The sequence below is a fragment of the Tyto alba genome, unplaced genomic scaffold, assembly GCF_018691265.1.
Source record: "Tyto alba isolate M040663 unplaced genomic scaffold, T.alba_DEE_v4.0 Super-Scaffold_40, whole genome shotgun sequence".
Taxonomy (NCBI): domain Eukaryota; kingdom Metazoa; phylum Chordata; class Aves; order Strigiformes; family Tytonidae; genus Tyto; species Tyto alba.
The window spans coordinates 26,358,111-26,380,181 of NW_024881316.1; the positions used below are offsets into that span (position 1 = coordinate 26,358,111).

The following is a 22,071-nucleotide window of genomic DNA, read 5'->3' on the forward strand; positions in this document are numbered from 1 at the left end:
TAAATTATTAAGATAAGGCCTTTGTGGTTGCACATGTGGTAGATAACAACCTGATTTGCTGGCATAGAAGGGCTGGTCTCCTGGCTTTATGTACTGTTTGGTGTCTCAGCCTGTGGGTAACCTTTCTCACTGCTGATAGCAAGTATGGACAGGAGGTGACCCCCAGGGACGGCACCTTATAATAATGAACAAAACAGGAGAAATCCCTATAGAAGCTTTAGTTGTGTGCTCTTTTGCTTCCTGTAGGTTGTATAATGAGGCAGAGAGCATGACCCATAGGAGTGACTACAGACATCTTGCTTTATGGCTTTTTTTTCTTAAAACTTTTTTTTTTTTTTATTGTGTCTGGTATTTTCAAGAGTTGAGTTTTATTTCAGAATGGCAGCTTATATCAGTGGCCAGGGGAGATGAAAATTGTCCAGGATTTGGGAAACACTACTACAAAAATTACTTTACATTTATTTCTTTGTGATTATTCCTTATTGTTGGCTATTTTTTGTGTGACTAAAAATTGCATAAGAATAGTTATGTAACATCATATGTTCTTATTTTGGGGTGTGAAATTCCACCAAAAAACTTATTAACCTTAGAAATATTTCTTTACTTTATGAGATGCAATTCTGGCTCTGTCATAAGTCTTGGGGGTGGTGGTGGGAGAATACCCAATCCATCAGTCTAGAAATCAATCCTATGGAATATTTGAGTCTCGAGGCTGCCTTTACATGCATCTTTTCTAATTATACAAATAAATACTTATTGGATTATTTTGAATTTTCACTCTCTGCTTTGAACTAAAATTTATCTGTAAGAGAAACTGAACTAAACTCTTACAACTTTTCTGTTAAGCTTTCAAAAAAAGGTTGAGAGACGCTTTATTTTTAAATAATTGTTTTTTATGAAAAAAAACAACAAATCGTTGTTTTTTTTTTTTTTTTAACCAGCTGTGCTTTTTTCTACCTGATATCAACTTCCAACTCTGAACTCAATGCAGAAATGACGTGTGTGGAGAGGACTTTAATTACACTACTGAAGTACTGTAGATGCTTGTACACAACTAAGACTGCTTTGATCTTATCTGTGTTGTTCTCAGATAATGTCAGTTGGCTAGTACAAACTGTTTGGAAAGTTATCATGTTATAACTGTTGCCTTTGGTTAGAGATGTACCTCTTCAGTCTTCCAGATTCAAAACCAGGAAGACTACAGTATTAATTTTTTATTTGGCACCTGACAGAGCTTTAAAATACCAGATCTCAGTCTCCCCTTTATTTGTAGAAAGGAACTTCAGAGCTGGTGTGGTTTCATAAAAGGTCATGTTATGGATATGTCTCCTGTAATCATACTTGTTCTCATAGCATTGCTGCTATTTTCTGTGGAATAACTGGAGTTACCACCTTGTAAATTACTGCAGTAGCTGCTCTTCTGTCCAGATATGTTCAGGTAGTTTAAACCGATTCAAATCCATAATTACTAACCTAACACATTAATGATTTGACTTTTTAATATGTAAGATTGAGGTGCACTTGAACAGATGATGCTTTTGGAGTGTTCTCTGCTTGTATCATGAAGGCTGTACCGGGTGCAGATGCCCAGGGTCTGGCTGCAGGGGCCTCTCTGAGGGGACACCAGGACTGCCCTGCACCAGACACAGCTGGCTCCAACCTACCCACCTTGGGGCACGGCTTGGCCCCGTAGACACGGTGGTGGTGCTTTGGGGAAATATATAAGAAAGGAGAGAAAACACAGAGAGGAGGAGGGTATATAAAAGTGAAATAGTACTGTGAGCACCAAGGTCAATGAAGAAGGAGAGGGGAGGAGGTGCTACAGGCACTGGAGCAGGGATTCCTCTGGAGCCCATGGAACATACCATAGTGGAGCAGGCGGATATTTTCTGAAGAATCCACAGCCTGTGAAGAGCCCATGCTGGAGCGGGGTAGAAGTGTGAGGAGGAAGGAGAGCAGAGAGGAGCTGTTATGGACTGACACTATTCCTCATCCCCATGCATCACCTGAGGGAAGAGGTAGAGCAGTTGGGAATGAAGGAGTAAAGTTGAGCCTGGGAGGAAAGGAAGTGGGGGGAGGATTTTTGATATCATTTATCTTTGTTTCTCACCATCCAGCCATATTTTAATTGGAAATAAATTAAACTAATTTTCCCCAAATCAAGTCTCTTTTGCCCATGAAAATAATTAAGTAATATTTTTCTCTTGACCCAGAAGCATTTCCATCTTATTTTTTGTCCCAGGTACTGTTGAAATGGGTCCGTTAGAGAGTGGCTGGGTGAGGGTCTGGCAGCTGGCCAAAGTCAACCCACCACAAAGACATTAATAAAATTAGGAATAAATGCCAAGAATCCATCGAGTTGTACCTTGATGATTTTTTTTTTTATTTTGTTTTTCTCTGATGCCTAATAATGTATACATATTATTGTCTGTTGGTGATGTTGGATGCCTAAAACACGTCAGGGGTTTGCTTACTTTTTATTGACTGTATAGTTTAGGATAATTTCCAGTTAAGCCAAATATGAGATTGAATGCTAAGTACAACACACCAAAAATGTTCAACTTCGGTGATACAGTGAGGTGTTTCTGGAGAAATACAATAGATAGACTAAAGCTTTAGTCCTTAAGGTTACCTGTTTATTTGCCTTGCTTTCTGATCTGTGGTTGATCAGCACAATCTTTGAGGTAGCACCTGTCAATAACTTAGTATTTCCATGTGTAATGAGTTTGATGCGAAATGCATTTATGGATCTCCTCTACATCAAATAACAATTTTAAGAATAATATGTAAAATCTGAAAATATTTAACACTGCTGGCAGACAGTTCTTTGATGTTTCTTATGGCAGTTAATTACCTATATGACTTCATGTTAAAATGGACAAATGTTAGGTTTTTTTCCTTACACTGATTTTGAGAGAGGAAAAAAATCTTGGGTTTTGGTATTTATATATGGTTTGCGCAAAATTGCTTTTGGGGTAATTCATTGTAACTTAGACTTATAGTTTACCTTGTTCTAATAATATTGATCCTTTTGGCTAATAGCTTTTGCAACAGACATCTGATAGCTAATTTCAGGCAATAATATTTTGTCTTAGCCAAATAGATTCTAGCTGTTTCCTCTGTTTCTGGGAACAAGCTGTACAGATATATGAGCAGAGTTCATATATATATGTATCTGTGTGTGTGAGAGGTACAAATCTAAAAATATATAACAGATCTGACTCTGTCTAATTATACTAATGTGTTTTCATAGATTTCATAGGCCTGATTTGAAAAAAGAATCAGCTTTTATGGGTGCCAGGTCTTCCTTCCCTCTAAGGTTGTGGGTTTTTTTTTTTTTTTGTTTTTGGTTTTTTTTTTTTTTGGTCTTCTATTTTCCAAGAAAATTTGTTCAACCTTGACAAAATTTTGTCACAAGTGGTAACCTGAACACATCCCTTTATACTACAGGTATCTGTAGGAATAAATAAACTAGCAAATAAAATAGCAAAAATGCTTTTGTTTTTCCTTTGCAACTCCTCACTGTTTGTTGGCAATTGCAAAATCAATACATGCTTGTGTTAAAGTTGTCAACTTTTAAAGATTCGACAAATCTTCAGCCTCTTTTTGAACATGATTTGCTACATACCTCTAACCATATTGCCAACCCACCAGAGGAGTTACTGCACTATCTGTTTAGTACCAGAAAGTCCCAGAATTATGCTCTTGCAAGTAGAGGGTGGAGAAGTTCTGAGCAGAGCCAGCTGGACCTACTGTGATGCTTTAGGAAGAAACAGATCTATATATTTATAGACCTTATAACTAGAAATGGCTGAACTTCAAGATCTATGAAATGACAATGGAAAATTAAATGTGTGGTGTTTTGTTGTTGTGTTTTGCTTTTTTTTTTTTTCTCCCCTCAGAGGCTAAACTCAATACTGGTGTACCACTGTGTTTTCTATTACAAATTCTGTTTCTTCTTTATAGACAAGCCAAATATATTCCATCTGTGGTTAGAAAGTATTTTAGCATGTGCAGATTAATGCTACTGAAGGTTAAAGAAGTAGCAATATTTTAAGCTCAAAGTATTGCCATATGCTCTGTATGAAGTAGTGCAAGTTTATCAAATTACAGTTTTATTAGCTAAGGGACTTCAAATGATTCTGCTTTCTTAGCACACACACTTGTCTGTCTAAACAGTTCCCTTCCTGATTGCAGTAAAGGCATACACATTAATTGCCAAGATACTTTTCCAAAGCAATATGTGAAGGTGTGTGATTTTTCTGCATGATGAAATGAATGTGCAAAACACATTATGATTCATGAGCTATAACTACCTAGCGAAAATGTTAGTAAGGGAGGGGAAAAATGACTTGATAGGTTAGCAGTGTTTTAACTCTGGAAATGTCTGAAGAATAACACTCTAGGTTTTCATCTGCTGTCTAGTTTTTATTTGCACTTAATTTCATGGCTTTTAATCTCACTGAATTTATTAGAATACCATGAACAGAGGCTTTCAGAAATATTTCAGGCAACAAGGCTACTGTAGAGGCACCAAGGTAGTCTGTTGAATGACTGAAATATAGAATTTTTCTATTTGAGACTTTTCCATCATTTTTTTTTAAGATTACTGTAATATAAAAAACTTTGAAGAAGTAGATTTCAAGTTGATGTACTAATTCCTTGAATTTTACTACCTACTTGCCTTTTCCTATGTCTGTAAAACCATTCAGTGCACTGATTTAAGGTATAAAAGAATATATTTGTCTTCCTTTAATGTGAATTGCAATGTCAGCTTAAAGAAAGATCTACTATTTCAAGGGAGATACTGTAGAAACCATTTTATTTATTGACCAGATAATATATATCGCTCCTACAATATGGATTTTTTTTTTATCATAACAGAATCAAAGCAGATAGGTCTAGAAATCATAACAAGAGCTCAGCATGTCCAGCTGCTGCTCAGATAAGTTCACTTATATGAACCAAATCCATACCAAGGCAAACAAACACTCATCAGGAATGAGTTAGCTAAAACAGTACAATTCTGCATTGATAGAACTTTTTTGGTTTATTATCTTCAGGTCTCATGTATTGTGAAGTGTAAGGCTAACTGCCTCTATCATTCTGTATGTCTCAACCTGATTTTTCTGTCCTTCCCCTACAATGCACACTAGTTTCTTGTATTTTGGCAAAAAAATGTTAGATCCAGGAAATTTTGAAGTGCTAGCAAAAAAACCCAAAACCTTTATAACCAGAACTCTTTGAATCCCTTCTCAGAGAAGGAAGAGACATGTAAGTAAGATTAGAAAATACATACCCTAAATTAATATTAAACTGTCATACAGTACACTCCAGATGTAGGGCAGTAGTGACACCCACTCTAATTTATTAACTAGAACAAGAGGCATGTTCCCCTAAAAACTGCAACGTGTAGTGAAGGTGAGAGAACATACAAAAGTCTGAACAGAAGGTGTGGCAAGACTGATGGTAGTTCTGAAATTTGAGGATTAAGGGGAAAAAAAAAAAAAAACAAAAAACAAAAAACATCAACTTGGTTATTTCTGGAATTGGAGTAAATGAGGTGGATAAGAATAGGAGTAATAGGTTGACAAGCACACAGAAGGTGAGATTAGAGCAAAGAGCTAATTAGCACATGGGAGACAATGTTGTTTAAAAAGAAAAGAAGAAATTGCAGAAAGCTTTTTGCTGACTTATGTTGCCTTGACTGTATGCCTTCATCTGTATTTAAAGCTCTCCACGTTTTGATCTCTGATGCATCCAAATCTATTTGTTTCCAAAGTTAAAAATTAGAAAGAGATGGGGATCAACCTGACTGGTATAATTCAAGCATTAGGTGGTTCTTACATGTTTTTATATATGAAAGTGGTCTTAAATAAGACTAATTTTACAAAGAACTTCTAGTTCAGTGATACTGTTGTATTATTATGTTGTTTACAGCTATTCATGTTCTTCGGTTCCAGATGCCAATTATATAATTAAATATCATCATTGTACAATAAATTTTGAAGGCAAGATTTTTTTTCTTTTTTTAAATACATGGATTGTTTTAACCACCCAGATTAAAAATTTATCAAAATATTTTTGGTGTGTGTTGGGGTGGGTTTTGATGAGCTGTTCCAATGTATGGATTCAAGAATCTCTTTCAGGGTGAAATTTGAACAAAAAAAAAGGTTGCTTTCTGGTGTGTTGTCTTGTACCCAATGGATCACATACACCTATTACAAAATACAGAAATTAGCTAGTGATCTAAACTGACAGAATAGTTTTGGGTTTGTGGGACAGTAATTGTGTCTTATATATTATGCGAAATTTATCATTAAGAAACCAACATCTCACTAGTATCATCCAGGACCAACAAGTTGTTTTTACTGATGTTTCAGTAAAGGATGTAAACATCTTTTTCCATATGCTTTATCCTCAAAATGAATCAAAACATTTATTTGGGGAAATTATCTTAGAACCAGTATTGTAATGTAATTATAGTTTATCTGGAATTCTGTCATGTACGTAAATTAAGACTGCTAATAAGATGGGAAATGCCAGGCAATTTTTCTGAGGCTGTTAAATGGAAGGGGTTTTTTGTTTATTTTTTCTGGTAAGTTAATGTATATGATATTGAATGTATGGAATCCATGTTTTTTCTGAAGCAACAGCTGGAGGACAGACAGGACAGTCCATGCTATCTCTAATTTTGCTAGGTATATCGGTGTGAGTCAAGGCCTGGGTATCTACTTCTAGCTGTCCTAAATTACCTGTCTTCATCTTGAAATTAATCCTATCAAGAAAAAATTCTTTGTCTTCCGTAGATACAAACAGATCTTTCAGTGTTCTCAGTGAGTGCACAGATGTGTTAAAATAGAGGGGTTGAAAAGCTCAAGAACACGTTTCAAATCTTGTGGCGAACATTTAGGGACTGCATCAGGGTAAAAAACATAATGTATTGGCAGTTCAGATGTAGAAATATGATGCTCATCATAATGCTTATCATACCTACTAATGTGTTTTATTTTAAAAGTGACAATAATTTGTGCCTTTTTATTGCACAGGTTATCTGGATTTCAGCTTCCATCATCTATTGTGAGCACAGGATCTATCCTCACTCTCTGCTTCACCACAGATTTTGCTGTCAGTGCTCAAGGCTTCAAAGCTATCTATGAAGGTAAGAACTGTTTTCCTACCAGGTCACTATTCTACTTGATACACGTTTTTCATGTTGAAATGTGATGTTTCAATTTTAATTGTTTGTGGTTTGAATCATTGGTGAATACTACATAAACTTTTTCTTTAATGGTAGTCTTGATTTTTGAAATTTAATTAAAAATTCCATCTGAAATTAAATTATTTTAAATCAAATTTGTCAGGCTTCCAAATCTGGAATCAGAATTGCTTATGTTTAAATGCTTTTCTTATTTCCTAAATGACTTCTTTTGACAACTTCTTTAGGCAATGCCTAACTTAAGGGGTAGGTATAACAATAAAAATGAGGATATATGGATACTAATTAGTCTCGAAAATCAATCGCTAATCTTCTGGAAAATTAAAGCAAGAACAATGACAACAAAAGTATATGTATATAGAAATTTTAAAAATAAACCAAACAGTCCAAAACAGTTGAAAACTGGCTTCATGGAAGGTGTTAGACTACAGTGATGACTACACAGTTCTGACGAAAAAGAAGGCCAAGCATTTAATGTCTTTTAGTATCTACCAAGAATTAAGTTCATAAAACTGTACTGTTACCATTTCTTTAATACTTTCAGCTGTACAAAAGGCTTTGAGATCTGCAGCCTTTGTGAAAGTTACCAGATCCAGTGTTGTTAAGTCAGTTGCTTAGCACTGTTGGATAATGAGGGTATTTTAATTGGAACTTCAGGATTGCTTTTGAATAGTGTGTGGTAGGGTGTGTTTTGTCTTGAGTGTGGTTTTGTTTTTTTTTTTTTTTTATTGTGGTTTAATTAATGGAAAATGCAGGGCTTTGAGTACTAGAAGTTGCAGAAAACTTAGTTTCAGATTAATTCTCAAATGCAAAGCCACTTTTTCTAGGGTTTCATACGTATAATCCTTTGTTCTAAGTGTTTATTCTGAAAAAGCTGCCCACAACCAATTAAGTGATTAACATTTAAAAGCAAAATATTTTTATCAATGGAGTTGGTGTAGGAACTCTGAATCTAGAAAGTAGTATGATTTGATTGTAGCTATATACCTGGACTAGCACTTTCAATTGTGTGACCATTACACTGATCACCACTTTAGAAGAAGTCAAAGTATCTTAGAGACCACAGCTATCTTCAAATGCTTGGTAAGCTTTGACCATAGTTCTCTTAGAACTATTTATATTCCCTTGAATCTTTACCTCCTTTTTGTAACAATACCTGTCTTCTCCATACTGATGCATACCTTTGTTTCATATTTGATTGTTTTGAAATAATAGCGTTTTTTAAAATATCTTTTGCATTAAATATCTTCATTGAGTGGGTTACCTATGTTTGAAAGATGGAGGTGTAAGAGGTGTCATGAGTAACTCAAACTTATTTGTTTTGAGCTTTTTATGTTTGGGGTAGGTAACTCAGCAGTGTGTCTTTCCTTGGTAGCTCTTCCTCCCTTTGTACCCCAAAGCCTTATCAGCTGATAATTCATCTGATCAGCCTTTTTTTAACTGAGATGAGGGCTGTGAGGAAAGGCAAGGAAAGTTTCATTTTAATAGTCTTTATAAGCTTTATGAGGTAATTTGAAAAGGAACATCAGAAATCATGAGCACATCAGGAACTGGTTTTGTTACTTCAATATGGAGTTGCTTTCTACACACCTGTATCTTTCTCTACTAGCAGATGCATATGATAACAGATTTCATCCTCTTATGCAGTCTGAGCAGTTTGTTTTTCATATTGAAAAAGAGGGTGAAGAATGCTAAAGAATGTCTCTTGACAGTCAACTTAGGAACACATGCACAGAGCCACAGGCTGTAATATAATGACACTTCCTGCTGGCCTACTTTCTTGTAAAAACCGCAGCAGGAAGAGCTGTAATTAACATTGACAGATAGCACCACTCTCTGGTTAAACAACACTGCCTCCTTTCAGATTTAGTGCTGTAAACCTGGCATTGTCCGCGAGCTTTAAATTGACGTCAAAATATGACATCCAACTCCGGAAGAAATGGTGAATGTCACTTAAGTGACAAAATCTCTGTGTAGAGACAGAGAGTGGGGACTAATGGTTCAGGAAACATTTATAGCAGTGAGGGCTTAGGTTTTTTGTGAAGGCTCGGTGGTTTCTGCTGCAATAGCCAGTTGAGTTACTGAAGCCCCATAGTTTAAGAACTCCTGTAACTGTTCCCTAAACTACTTGTTTTAAATAGTGATCCCTTCTGGCTCCTATGTCATATGTAATTTTGTGAGTAGGAAGTTGATCAGTTCCCCTGAGGTAGGGAAATACAGAACAGGTGTTACCCAGTCACTGGAAGTCTTTATAATCAGTGTACCATCTACCCACCCCTAAGCTAGTTTGCTTTTACTAAAAGTGTCTACTTATCCCTGATTTTAGCCAGATCATTCATTCTTCTCTTGAATAAGTGAATTACTGTTCAGTTGAAAGTGTGGAGAGCACTGAAATGCTACTGACTGCTGCCATCTAAGTGTTTAGGACACTATGGTGCCATAATGTATTTTGTGAAACATGATTTTAAACATCTTAATTCAAGAGGAGTTATAATAGCATGTCAGCTGGCAAGGACAATATGTTTGAAAAAAAAATAAATTCTGCTTTGCACATCCAGAAAGTTCTGGGCCTGTACAACTGGTAGAAAACACCAGAATATTTCAGTATTTGAGTTGGTCTGGAGTAGAAAAGTATGTGATGAAAGTCAGTTATGTTGGACCTTATAAATAATGACCCCAAGTGAGACCCTTTGAGCTCTCCTGGATTGCAGTGGGCCTGTGACCAACATCTCTGAGTTGGGAAGCCTCTTGTGTATCAACTCTTTGAGGTACCATTGTCAAAGACGACACAGGGCCAGGGCGAAGTTGACCCCATTGGGTCTCAATTATTGGCTGTTGAGGAATGCAGATGCATTGTGAGTATTTACTATAAACTCAAGAAGAAAATTTTAACTGTAGGCTATCTTATCTTTCACCCAGCTCTCTACCTATGTGCTTGAGTATACACAGTTGTTTTTACAAGTGTGGGTACATACATATTTCACTGGATCCAAATACTTTCGTCTGTCTGTTTGTATGTCTCATGTTTATGAATATACATGTATAGATAGATTTAGGATAGCTTATCGGAACTTAGTGTAATTGTCATTTTTGAATCTGTAGTTGTCACTATTTTAATCATAAAGTGTTTTACTGAATTATTTTGTAAATCCTGAAATTGGTTAATGATTAAGTGCTGCTAGTCATTAATAAATCTTGATTTACTGCTAAATCATTACTGTGTTAATATTTCCATCCATGACAAAAGTACACTTAGTCATCAGTGTAAAATTAAATGTCACGGTTTTTCACTTATTTTGCTACACTAGTGCCTGCCACTAAATGTTAAACTGCTCTCAAAGGTTAACAATCCTTGGTTCATTTTAAGCTATCTCGATTTTTTTGCACGTGGATGTTTTTGCTGTTTCTATCAACGTTTTGTAATGTAGAATTTGTGGACAGTGTTTAAATAAGAAGCCAGATGTACTGGACTTGATGTGCGCTAGTAGTTTTCCTTGACCTCTGTTCTACAGCAGCAGGTTTTCTTTGCCAAAGGAAGAGCTCTTGCAGATCCCTCTATCCTACCTGCCCTCAGGGTGTACTTCCTTTTTTTCTTTTGTTCTTTGAATTCTCAAAGCTTTCTGCTCACATCCAGCATTATCATTTATATTGGCAGTCACCTCATCCTGCCTTATGCATCTTCCCTGAAGCTTCTTTTTAAATCCCTTTCAGCACCAACAGCAGAAAGTAGTGATACATTTCCACAGTGTAAAGCCTTTGAAGAAATTTTATTTTTTTTATTTTTTTGCTGCTCCTGTTCTCCCTGAGTATCTGTTGTTTGGTGTGCTTTTTCCTTTTCCCTTTTCATTTTATATTATGGTTCAATACTTTGAACTATTCAAAACAAAAAGAAGTGAAATGCTTCCCCAAAAACCTTGGAATCATTAATCTCTCATTGATTCCATGAGTTTACCAAGATAATTTTCCTGAGACTGATTTTTTTCCAGTCAACATGGACCCAGTCAAGATAACAGACCTCTGGGCTCTCACTAACATTTCTTGTGTGTTTTTTTTTTTTTTTTTTTTTTTTTTTTGTTTTTTTTTTGGTTGTTTTTGTTTGTTTTTTTTTTTTTTTTTTTTTGTTTATTTCCCTCAAGTACCAAAATACCTTTTCTGCACTCTCTTAGGAATAAAAATTTAGTTTCCACTTGGTCAGCACAGTGCTTACTACTTGTTGTCCATGAGTCTAACTGTATTACTTAATGGCTGTGTAGTTCTCTCAACAAACTGTAATACAGTGATAAGAATAGTTACTCCCTGGGAATGGGCATGTTCAAAACAGTAATCTGAGGCAAATATTTCAAGGTGTGAGTAGGAAGTTAAGATGGCAGGAAAATACCAATTTTTATGCAACTCGTATGCATAATGATCCCCTACTATTCAGCATGAGATGAGTAGTCTCTCAAATCTTCAACCATTGCAAGTTAATTGCTATGATTTAGTCATAGGTGCTGTTTGATCTATTAGATAATATTTCATTTTGATTGTTCTGATGATCTGAGACTTTGAATATGGCTCCTAAACGTCAGTGGATTAGCATATCCAGCTCTGAAAAGGTCCAAAAGATTATAATGAATATCTAATGATGACATTGAGAGTTATGCAGTTCTTCCTGTATTCTGTTGCATAGTTTTTGTGAAGGATTCAGTTTGTTGTTCCCAAATCTATAACTATTCCATCTTCTACTGCGATATTTGGAGAAAGAAGCACTACAAATTTTAATCCGAGTTTTATAATTTTAAATGCTAAAGGCACAAACTGCCTTTTTTTTAACATTTGTTTGGTAAGAAGATAAAACTAACATTAATACTGTGGTAAATACTGGTATTCTTGTAAATGTAATCTTGAAAGTTATACATTTTAACTAGCAGTCTTACTATTGACTGTTAGTGTAATTGGCCATAACATATGTTAATAGATGGATATATTTCTTTTTTCTACTTTTAATGAAATATTTTTTGGTTACTATTTTGGTAGTCTGTTCTTTTTAAAGGGAGATGTTTATTAAAGCTTTAAGTAATATGTGTATGTAAGACCAAGTAAATAAAAAAGCTTTAAATAGTAAAAGCACGGTATGAAATGAGATTTTTTTTAGGCTTAAATTTTCAGTTGCCCTTCTTTGGAGCAGAAGTAATTGTTTCCTGAGAATGAATTTGGGTATAGATTTTCTTTGTCAACTGAAGTCCTTAAAAAGAAAAAAAAAAACTTTTCCTTTTCTAACAAATTTTCTTAAATTTAAATAGATCATCTTTTTGGAATCATATAATCTGAATGGCTGTTAATGATGATATACAGGAAATAAATCTGATATTTCTTGTGTCAAAACATGCAGCAAAATTTCAGGGCAGAAGAGGTCTGGCAGTGCTGTGGCACTGTTCTATGGGACCTCTGTTAGCTCATCTAGGATATTGATGATTTAGTTTTCAAAAGAGTTCATTTTAAAAATAACAGAGAAAAATATTTTTAAGCCTAAATGTATTCAGAAAACTTATGAAAAAAGAAAACTGAGGCTGTTTTGTAAGGAGAGACAGGTAAAATAGTCTGCTTGTCCTCTGAAGTGTATGAATAGATCTAAAACTTGCTCAAAATGCAAAATTTGTGGTGAACTGAATTTGGTTGGTAGAGGGAGGTAATGTCTGCACTCTCGTATACCTTCTCTTTCCAGTCTTTCATATATGAAAAGGTTGTGCATAGAAGAAACGATAACTATTTAAAACAAGTATACTCCACAACTTCCTCAGTTATGAGAATTTATGGTGGATAACTTCACTGGTTAAATAAGTGAAATTCCTTTGTCCAGTAAAACAATTAAATCTGTTTCAGCAATATTCAAAGGACTGTGCATAAGATGTCTGGAATGTTATTTCTTAAACCGCCCAAGGGAAGAAACTTCCAATTGGAAGTTGTAGGAAGTTTTTTGCTTGGGGGGGGGGGGGGGAACAAAAAAAAAAACAACAACAAAAACAAACAAACAAAAAACAACCAACAACAACAAAAAAAAAAAAAAAACAAAAAACAAAACAAAACAAAAAAACAACACTGTAATGAAAGTTGCTGTGAGGAAATAAACCTTATTTGAACTGGCAGAAAATAAAATTTAAATATTGTAGGACTCATTATCAACCAGTGAATTTTACATCTGAAGGAAGATTAATTTTGTAAAAGCTAATAACAAGACAAATTTAACAGGTAAGGCTATGTCAGCTGTTTTCTGCTTCCCAGATCTCACTACAAGTAGATCAACCCCGAATGCGAAGACAGACTTTATGTGGCTACTAGTTCTTAGAAAGGGTCATGTCTTAAGATACACTTTTGGAACTGTCTTTTTGACTGCCTCTGATTATGGAAGTAAGTGATTTTGTGCCTTCTAGTGACTTATTGATCCATATAAAAACTACAGTGTTCCTTGTCATTGGTGCACAAACCAGTAGCTAACCCAGAGTTGATGGTTCATAGCTCATAATCATTTAGTGGGCTCGTAACCTCCCTTCACAAAACTCTTGTTCTCCTATTTGAGACCACAAATCCAATAGGAAAATGATTTGGTGAAAGCGGGCTGCTTAGAGGAAAAGATTAAGGAGTTGGTCCTCTCTGTTAATATGAGGTGCCAGTTCTAAATCAGAGTAGCATATTCTAGTATAGAAAATAAGTGGAAAGTCAAAGTCATAACTGGATTTTTTATCTTTGTAGTTTATCTTAGTACAGGGGTTTCAATTTTCTGCTACTGAGTATTGAGATTCTAAAGAATATAATCTACACCCTAACAGATCATCATCCCAACTGTGATACTAATACCCCGTTTCATGTTCGTTCTTATCTGCCATCGTTAATAGGTTTGTATGCCTAATCAAGTTGAAAAAAATACTTCAATTTTTTTCAAAATGTCAAAATTCTTTTGTGCAGTCATTGCCTGATCTGAATCAGTATTAAGATGTTGTGGTTTAACCCCAGTACTGTGCAGCTGCTTTACCCTCCCTCCCGCCCTACCACCCCAAGTTGGCTGGGGGGAGAAAATTGGAAAAGTAAGACAGATCATGGGTTGAGATAAAGATAGTTTAACAGGTAAAGCAAAAGCTGCTTGAACATACCCAGGAAAGCAGGGCTCCATCAAGTGTAACGGTGACTTGGGAAGACCAACGCCATCATTATAAAAATTTGATCAATGGTAGCACCAGCAAAACTCAACCCTTCCCAGTTTTATTGCTGAGGGTGATGCCATATAGTATGGCATGCCCTTTTGGTCAGTTGGGGTCAGCTGTCCCAGCTGCCTCCCCTCACTACACCTTGTGCACTGCCAGCTGATTCACTGGCAGGACAGAGAAGGCCTAGTGTGAGCACTGCTCAGCAATTGCTAAAACATTCCTGTATTATCAACAGTTTTCATCACAAATCTAAAACATAACCTCATACAAGAAATTTAACTCTTGCAGCTGAAGTGAGTACAGATGTGCAGCATGATCTAAAAATCTTGCAAATCAATGTCATAGACATCTTTAAAAAATTTAAAAAGGCAGTGAATGGAAAAGGGCTAGTTTTGCTGCTTATCTTCAAAATGTTTTTGTTCTTCCATTCAGACTTTAATTTTCTAAGCTGAAATATAGTCTCTTAATGTGCAATTGTTTGAGAAACCGAAAAGTCAAAACACTCCTAATTCTGGAATTGTGTTGCTTTGTGGGTTTTTATTTTTCTTTTCTTAATTCAGTCATATAAGGAATATATGGAATACTTTTTTTCTCCAAGTGCTTTTCTGAAACAAGCTTTGCAATGTGACTCAACACAGCTGGCATTTTTGATTGTTCCATTTTACAGCCAACTGAGATTTGGGGGAATAACTTTTTCTGTTCGTAGCCTTACAAATTTGCTGGAGCTAACATTTCAGTATAGCAACCTATGTCCTTCCCTGCCCCAACTCTAAATTTATTTCCAACAGTAACTGCTGCCAGGTATCAGGATGCAAATAGTTAAAGAAAGAGCCTGTATTCTGTTCAAACTTCATTTTGCCTGAACTTTCAATTCTGGACATGGTCTTTTCCTCTCTATCAATTTGGAAATTAGAATACTGCCTGTGTCTTGTGTGCATTGACAAATTACTCAGAGGAGTTTTTTGATGCATTTACCTCCACAATCTGGCTGAAGAGTTAAATCCCATGTTCAGTAGCTTGCGTTTACCTTCACAATGGTCCCCATTAATGAGACTGTCCCAAATGAAATGCAACTGACACCTCGCTTTTAATGAATCTGAGAAAGTCTGATACTATAGCTGGCTTGATTGATTTCTGATATTACTTGTCAAGACAGTTATTTATTCCTTTGGCTGGCACAAAATAGGGAAAGTTGTACTGGGCTTTTTATCTCTGATATAATAAAAGTTCATTTTCAGCCATACCAGTCCAATATCTGGTAGTATCTTTAGCGTTTTTTTTTTTTTTTTTTTTTTTTTAGCTATTGTCCTTAGCTTAAAGCAATATCACTTTTTATTTTGAAAACTATGTTTCTGCTTTTAAAAAAAGTCTATAGCCTTCTAAGAGTTACTGTTGATAACTACTTTTTATTTATTACAAATCTACTTGCAATGGCAAAGATGGCTTACAGATTGTCTTTTGTTGCAAAAATAAAAAGAATGGTAAAATCTATTTCATCTGGAATCATTGTCTGTAGACTTTTATTCCTTTAAGCTGTCAAAAGGTGTAGACTGTTGCAGAGTGGAATGGGTATTTCCAGAATAAAACCCATGGGTTAGCTGTCCAGAAAATAGAACTTTGGGTTTGCTATGTTATTGTAACCAGCAGCTGTTACACTGATTAATTAAAAGTCATATAATTTGCTATGTTAGATGGATAGTTAACATATAAATAGTCACATACCTTGCTTTTCATCTTCTCATGTAAAACTTTAAACCATTAATAATGGTACTTTGAATTACTTTGTTATTCATATCCTTCCCATATATTGAGGGTTTCATTTACATAACCTTTCATGTTTTTCTTCTATAATTGGCATAATAAGGCAGATATCTAGAACTTTGCAACAAAATATACTCATCAAAACAAGCATGTATAAATTTTGACTAAGGCATTGATCTTGTTCAGTAATAAAGTAGCTGGTATGTCACCTATTAATTGTGAAGAACGGGAGTAGGTTGACTAATACACATAATGTAGGCGTTGTGTTTTAACTGAAAATTTTGAGATTTGTTAAAATCTATCACAATCTTCACCTTGTGTATGTTAGAATTCCATGTTTTTCATACAGTACTGTTGGACCACTTTGTGTATTATCTATCTAAATACTGTTTATTCACCCAACTAACATCATTAGGTATACATATTGCTATAAATGAGTCTGTAAAACTGCTTTGAGTACTTGTTAACTCTGTATTTTGTATTTGCATCCTTTAACTCTAACTTATAAAACTTCTAATCTTGTATATACTGAAAAACTTTCAAATAAATTTATTGAATTGTATGGTATACTTCTAAAAAATTTTACCTCAAGGTTCTTTGAAGCTGGCTTATTGGATTGACCCGAAAAGGGCCATAGGAGGCATGGAAGGTCACACAATCTCTTTGACTTTATTAAATCTGTAACTTTCTTATACTGGTTTAACAAGACAAAGTACACCTGTGTGGTGTCAGTGGATTGTAAACTTGAAGTAATAAGAATGTTAAAACAGCAGTTTTGGGTGCATGAAATCTGATTTATAGGGAAAGAGCACACTGTGTGTGTATATAGGTATGTAAAATCAAGAATTATTAATGTAATCAAAGTTGTAGTTATCTAATCATTATTAGTCCAGATTAAATTTTTACAGGAAAGGTAAAAATAACAACAATGCAGTTAAAATAATTGCAGGCATGCTTCTTGGTTTCTACTCCTTTTCCTAGTATTATGCTTATCTTTTCCCTGCTCCTGTGGGTCCAGTAGTTGATGTTTTCTTTTTCCTCTCTTTAGGATGTACTTGAGGTTATTCTTATTTGCTAATGTAATTACATACGTTTGCTCTTTCTTACTTGGTATGTAGTTCCATATCACATCCATATTTACTTTATATGGTGTCCCATGCATGTTAGCTGATACTACTTTGTTCTTTACTCTTAAAACCAGTTTTGTCCAGGTCTGAATGGTGAAGTTATTTATAGCTTTGGGCTCTCTAGTGCCAAGCCTTTGTCTCATTGCTTTTTGTCCCTATGCATGTATTCCTCTGTGCTGCATCCTCTTATCACCACTTCTCACAGCCTGTGAAGTCAAACTGGGCTTATATTCCTCTTAATTATGTCATTGTGACTGTAAAATATTTCATCCTGCATAGAGTAACTGCTTGCTACAACTATCCATATGAAACTATGGTTGTACCATCGGGGGGGGGGAAGAAAAACAGAAAAACCAAACCACTAAATAAGCAAACAACAATAAAAAAGTAACCAAACACCAAACAAACAAAAAAAAAAACACACACACAAAAAAAATAGCTTTAGATAGCCAGTCAATTAGGGAAATTTCTATCACAACTAAATCAAGTAAAGGAAAGAAGGAAAGCTCTAGGCAAATTTGCAGAACTTCAGAGTAAGCCTGACTAGTGAGCCTCAGTCCTGAGGCCTTGCAAGCTCAGTACAAAGCTTATGGTCTGTTACTGAGAATGGCAGTACCAGATTAGAGGACTACATGGTTACAAACCATAGCATACATAATCAGTTACTTCTGATACAGCTTTAGTTTCCAAAATTTCTTGGTTTAGTTAAAGTTTCCATTAGAACCATTCAGGAAACTTGGCTGTGACATCTTTGCTGCTCAGTGTACTATCAGGCAGCTGTTGTGGACCCCACTTGACTAGCTCCCTAAATTTCTGACAGCCAGCTACAGAGAGCTAGTCATAAATCATTATAATTAAATGTTTTCAAAAACCAACTAATAGTAGATGCCTGTGTTAACATGGGATAAACCATATCAAAGCAGAGGTGCCTGCCTGCTCTGACTTTACAATGGAGTCTGAAAGACTAATTTAGATGTCTATAAATTGGGCATATTAATCATAGAATGGTTTGGGTTGGAAGAGACCTTTAAAGATCATCTGGTTCTAACCCCCTTGCAATAAGCAGGGACATCTTTTACTAGATCAGGTTGCTCAAAGTCCTGTCCAAACTGACCTTGAGATGCTTACACGGTGGGGGCAGCCATAACTACTCTGGGTATCTTGTTCCTCTGTCTCACTGCCCTCACTGTAAAAAAAGTCCTCCTCCTGCCTAATCTAAATCTTCCCAATGCTTTAAAACCTTATCACTTTCCCTATCACTTCAGGCTGTGGTATAAAGTCTCCCTCCATCTTTCTTATAAGTTTAAGTATTGAAAAGCCCCAGTGTGGTCTCCTTGGAACATTTTCTTCTCCAAACTGAACAACTCAAATTCTCTCAGCCTTTCTTCATAGGAGACGTATTCCAGCCCTCTGATCATTTTCATGGTCATCCTCCAGACCTGATCTGAGAGGTCTGTGACTTTTTGCTGAGGCCCCAGACATGGTTGCAGTACTCCAGGTGGGGTCTCATAAGAACAGAGTAGAAGGGGAGGAATGCCTCCCTCGACCTGCTGGCCATGTTTCTTTTTATGCAGCCCAGGATACTATTGGTTTTCTGGGCTGCAAGTGTACATTGCTGGCTCATGTCCAATTTTTCATTCACTACTATCTCTGAGTCCTCCACAGGGCTGCTCTCAATTCTTCCTTAGCCTGTGCTGATATTGGGGATTGCCCTGACACAGGTGCAGCACCTTGCACTTGGTCTTGTTGAACATCATGAAGTTTGCATTAGCCTATTTCTCAAGCCTGTCAAGATCTTTCTGAACGGCATCCCTTCCCTGAAGTCTGTCAACTGTATCCCTCAGTTTGATGTCATCTGCAAACTTGCTGAGGGTGAAATCCCAGTGTCTATGTCCTTAATAAAGATACTGAGCAGTATTGATCCCAGTATTGACTCCTGAGGGATGCTGCATGTTCCTGATCTGTAGTTGGACACTGAACATTTGACTTTGTGTGTGGCTGTTCAGCCAACTTCACCATTGAGTAGCCCACCCATCAAACACATGTTTCCAATTTTAGAGGCAGGGTTGTTGTGGGGGACCGTATCAAAGGCCTTTCAGAAGTCAAAGCAGATGATGTCTGTCACTCTTCCCTTACCAACTGATGCAGTCACTACATCACAGAAGGTTGATAGATTAGTCAGGCATGATTTTCCCTTGATGAAATCATGTTAGCTGTGTCTCTTCACCTCCCTGTCTTCCATATGTTTTGACATGTCTTTCAGGAGGATCTGTTCCATGATCTTATCAGGTGCTAAGATGAGACTGACAGGTCGGTAACTCCCAAGGTCCACCTTTTCATCATTTTATAGAATGGGTGTGATGTTTCCATTCTTCCATTCACTGGGCCTTTGCCTTACTGCCATGACTTTTCAAATATGATGGAGAGTGGCTTAGCAACTACATCTGCCAGTTCCCTCAGGACCCTGGGATGCATCTCATTAGGTCTCATGGACTTGTGCATGTTAGATTCCTCAGGTGGCCTCAGACTTTACCTTCTCTTACGATAGGAGGGAATTCATTCCCCCCAAGTCCCTGCATTGACTTTCAGGGACTTGAGAGATGAGGGAAGAGCAATTGCCAGTGAAAACAGAGGTAAAATGTTCTCAGTCTTCTCCATGACAGTTGTCACCAGATCCTCTGTCTCACTCATCGAGGGAGTACAAATTTTTTTTTAGTTCCTTTTCTAAAATACCTGTAAAAAGTGACTCTTATTCTTCACATCCCTTGCCAAATTCAGCTCCAGATGTGCCTTAGCTTTCCTTATTCCATCTCATTGCTATGCTTCTGGGCAGCCTTGTTATGTTCTTCCCGGGGTGCATGTCGCTGCTTCTTAATCTAAGGTTTAGATCATGTGTCCTGCTTTACAGAAAGTCAGCATTTGAACTGAAAGAACCTATAGAAGAAAATCATATTTCATCTCAATGGAGATCATTCTTACTTCAAACATAGTCTGTTTGAGAATGCTATTGTCTTAGATAATTTTTAATTATTCTACAGATTTGAGTTTTTTGATTCCCTGGGAATCTTTTATTTTGGAGGCTGGAGAGAAGTCATGAGAATTTCTAAAACAAAGTGGGGCAGCCTCCCCCTCACAATTCTGTTTTGAGATGAAAAACTGTTTTTGGAATCAGAAGCATGTGAGAAAACTGAGCTTTCTGCTGTAAAATGTGTGAAATTTTGCTTATTCCTTAGAAGATGCAGCCAACTTAATGTAGCCTGTATGTGCAGCTTCCTGGGGGCATCAGAGGAACATTTGGCCAAGTGTTCACTTTAACTTTCTTAAGTGACTGTTGGTACCAACAGGGAGACAGCCAATTCTGGTCCTGTGTTCTTGGAAGTGGAGTAGGCTTCTAAAACTGATCAGCAATTAGGGGCATTGTGCTTGCCTGTTTTTTTTAGCTTCTGATACAGCGAACAGTAACAGAGAAGCTGGTGTGGGTTTTTTGGTGTTGTGTTTTTTGTTTGGTGTTTTTTTTTTTGTTGTTTTTTGGTTTTTTTTTTTAGTAATAACTTCCTTGGTTTATAAAACTTTATTCTGAATGTCCTTACTTAAAAGTGTCAACTGTAATAAAGCACTGAGGAGATGTATTTTTTAGGAAAAAAAATCAGTGGGTGATTGGACAGACGTTGTGTGTAGGATACTGAAGTTCTCTTCAATGTTGTCAAGTCAGCTCTGCTGTAGGAGTTTAGCAAATGGCAACAGTAATACACTAAAACAAAATGGAACATATTTCAGCATCACACATGATCAGGTTTCACCCTGGCAAGGAAAGAGTCTTTCCAACATTATGTCTTGTTGATAGTTTTTTGTTTTGGTTTTCTTGCTTGGTTTTTTTTTTTTTGTTGTTTGGTTTTGTTTTTTTTTTGTTGTTGTTTTGTTTTGTTTTGTTTTTGTTTTTATTTTGTCCTCAAAACTTTCAGAGTTGCTCAAATCCTACCCATGTGCCATCCTTTGCTGACTTAAATCATGATGAAATCTGCATGCAAGATGACTTATTTATCAAAACAAGCCTTTAAATGAAGGGAGAGAAAAAAAAAAACAAAAACATCCCTGAATGCAAGAAGTCAAGTATGAGTTGAGTTCAATTTGTTTGCAGATTGAACAACATTGTTCCTGGGACCCTCTAACTGAATTCTGTAACAAGCGCAAGTTTTAAAGAGAATACTTTGCTTCTCTCATTGCATGCTTGTCATTAGCAGGTTTTTTTTCATGTTTGACATATAGCTTTTAAAAGTAAATTGAGAGTGAAACAAAAGCTAAAATATTTCTCTGCTGTTACATGTTTTGCAAAATTAAATGTCATAATCACCTTTTAAAGGATACAGCAGCAATGTTTTTTGCAGTGCTTAGATCATACACAGCACTTCAAAAGCATTTTGTTGTTTAGCTGCTCCTAATTTCTTTTTTTTTAGTTATTTTTTAGAAGTAGTCTGTAACTAACAAAAAAGCCTAATTCTTTTCCTTTAAAGATAAGCTCTATATTAAAGGCAATTTGACTTTCATTTTAGATTTGTGTCTACTATGATCTGTGTGAGAGATGAGGGAGTGTAAGTTGGAAGAAAAGAGAAAATGCACTCCTTGTAGGCTTAATTTCAAGCTTTTGTTCATGGAACTTCACAATCAATTCAGTAGTTAGTTATAATTCAGGTATTTTGGGTTTTTTTCACATTTCCTGAAATATTGATAAGATCCCCGAATACCAAAGCAGCTTACTCTTTTATTTTTTAAAAATTATTTTATT

General features: G+C 35.9%; 1 protein-coding gene across 2 annotated transcripts in view; it reads left to right on the forward strand.

The window, feature by feature from the left end:
• Positions 1-22,071, forward strand: part of CSMD1 (CUB and Sushi multiple domains 1) — a 1,179,538-nt gene that overhangs the window by 336,111 nt on the left and 821,356 nt on the right. For both annotated transcript variants that reach the window (XM_042802880.1, XM_042802881.1), the window contains exon 3: positions 7,050-7,162. In XM_042802880.1, coding sequence (XP_042658814.1) covers positions 7,050-7,162 — 113 coding nt within the window. The remainder of the gene's footprint in view (positions 1-7,049; positions 7,163-22,071) is intronic.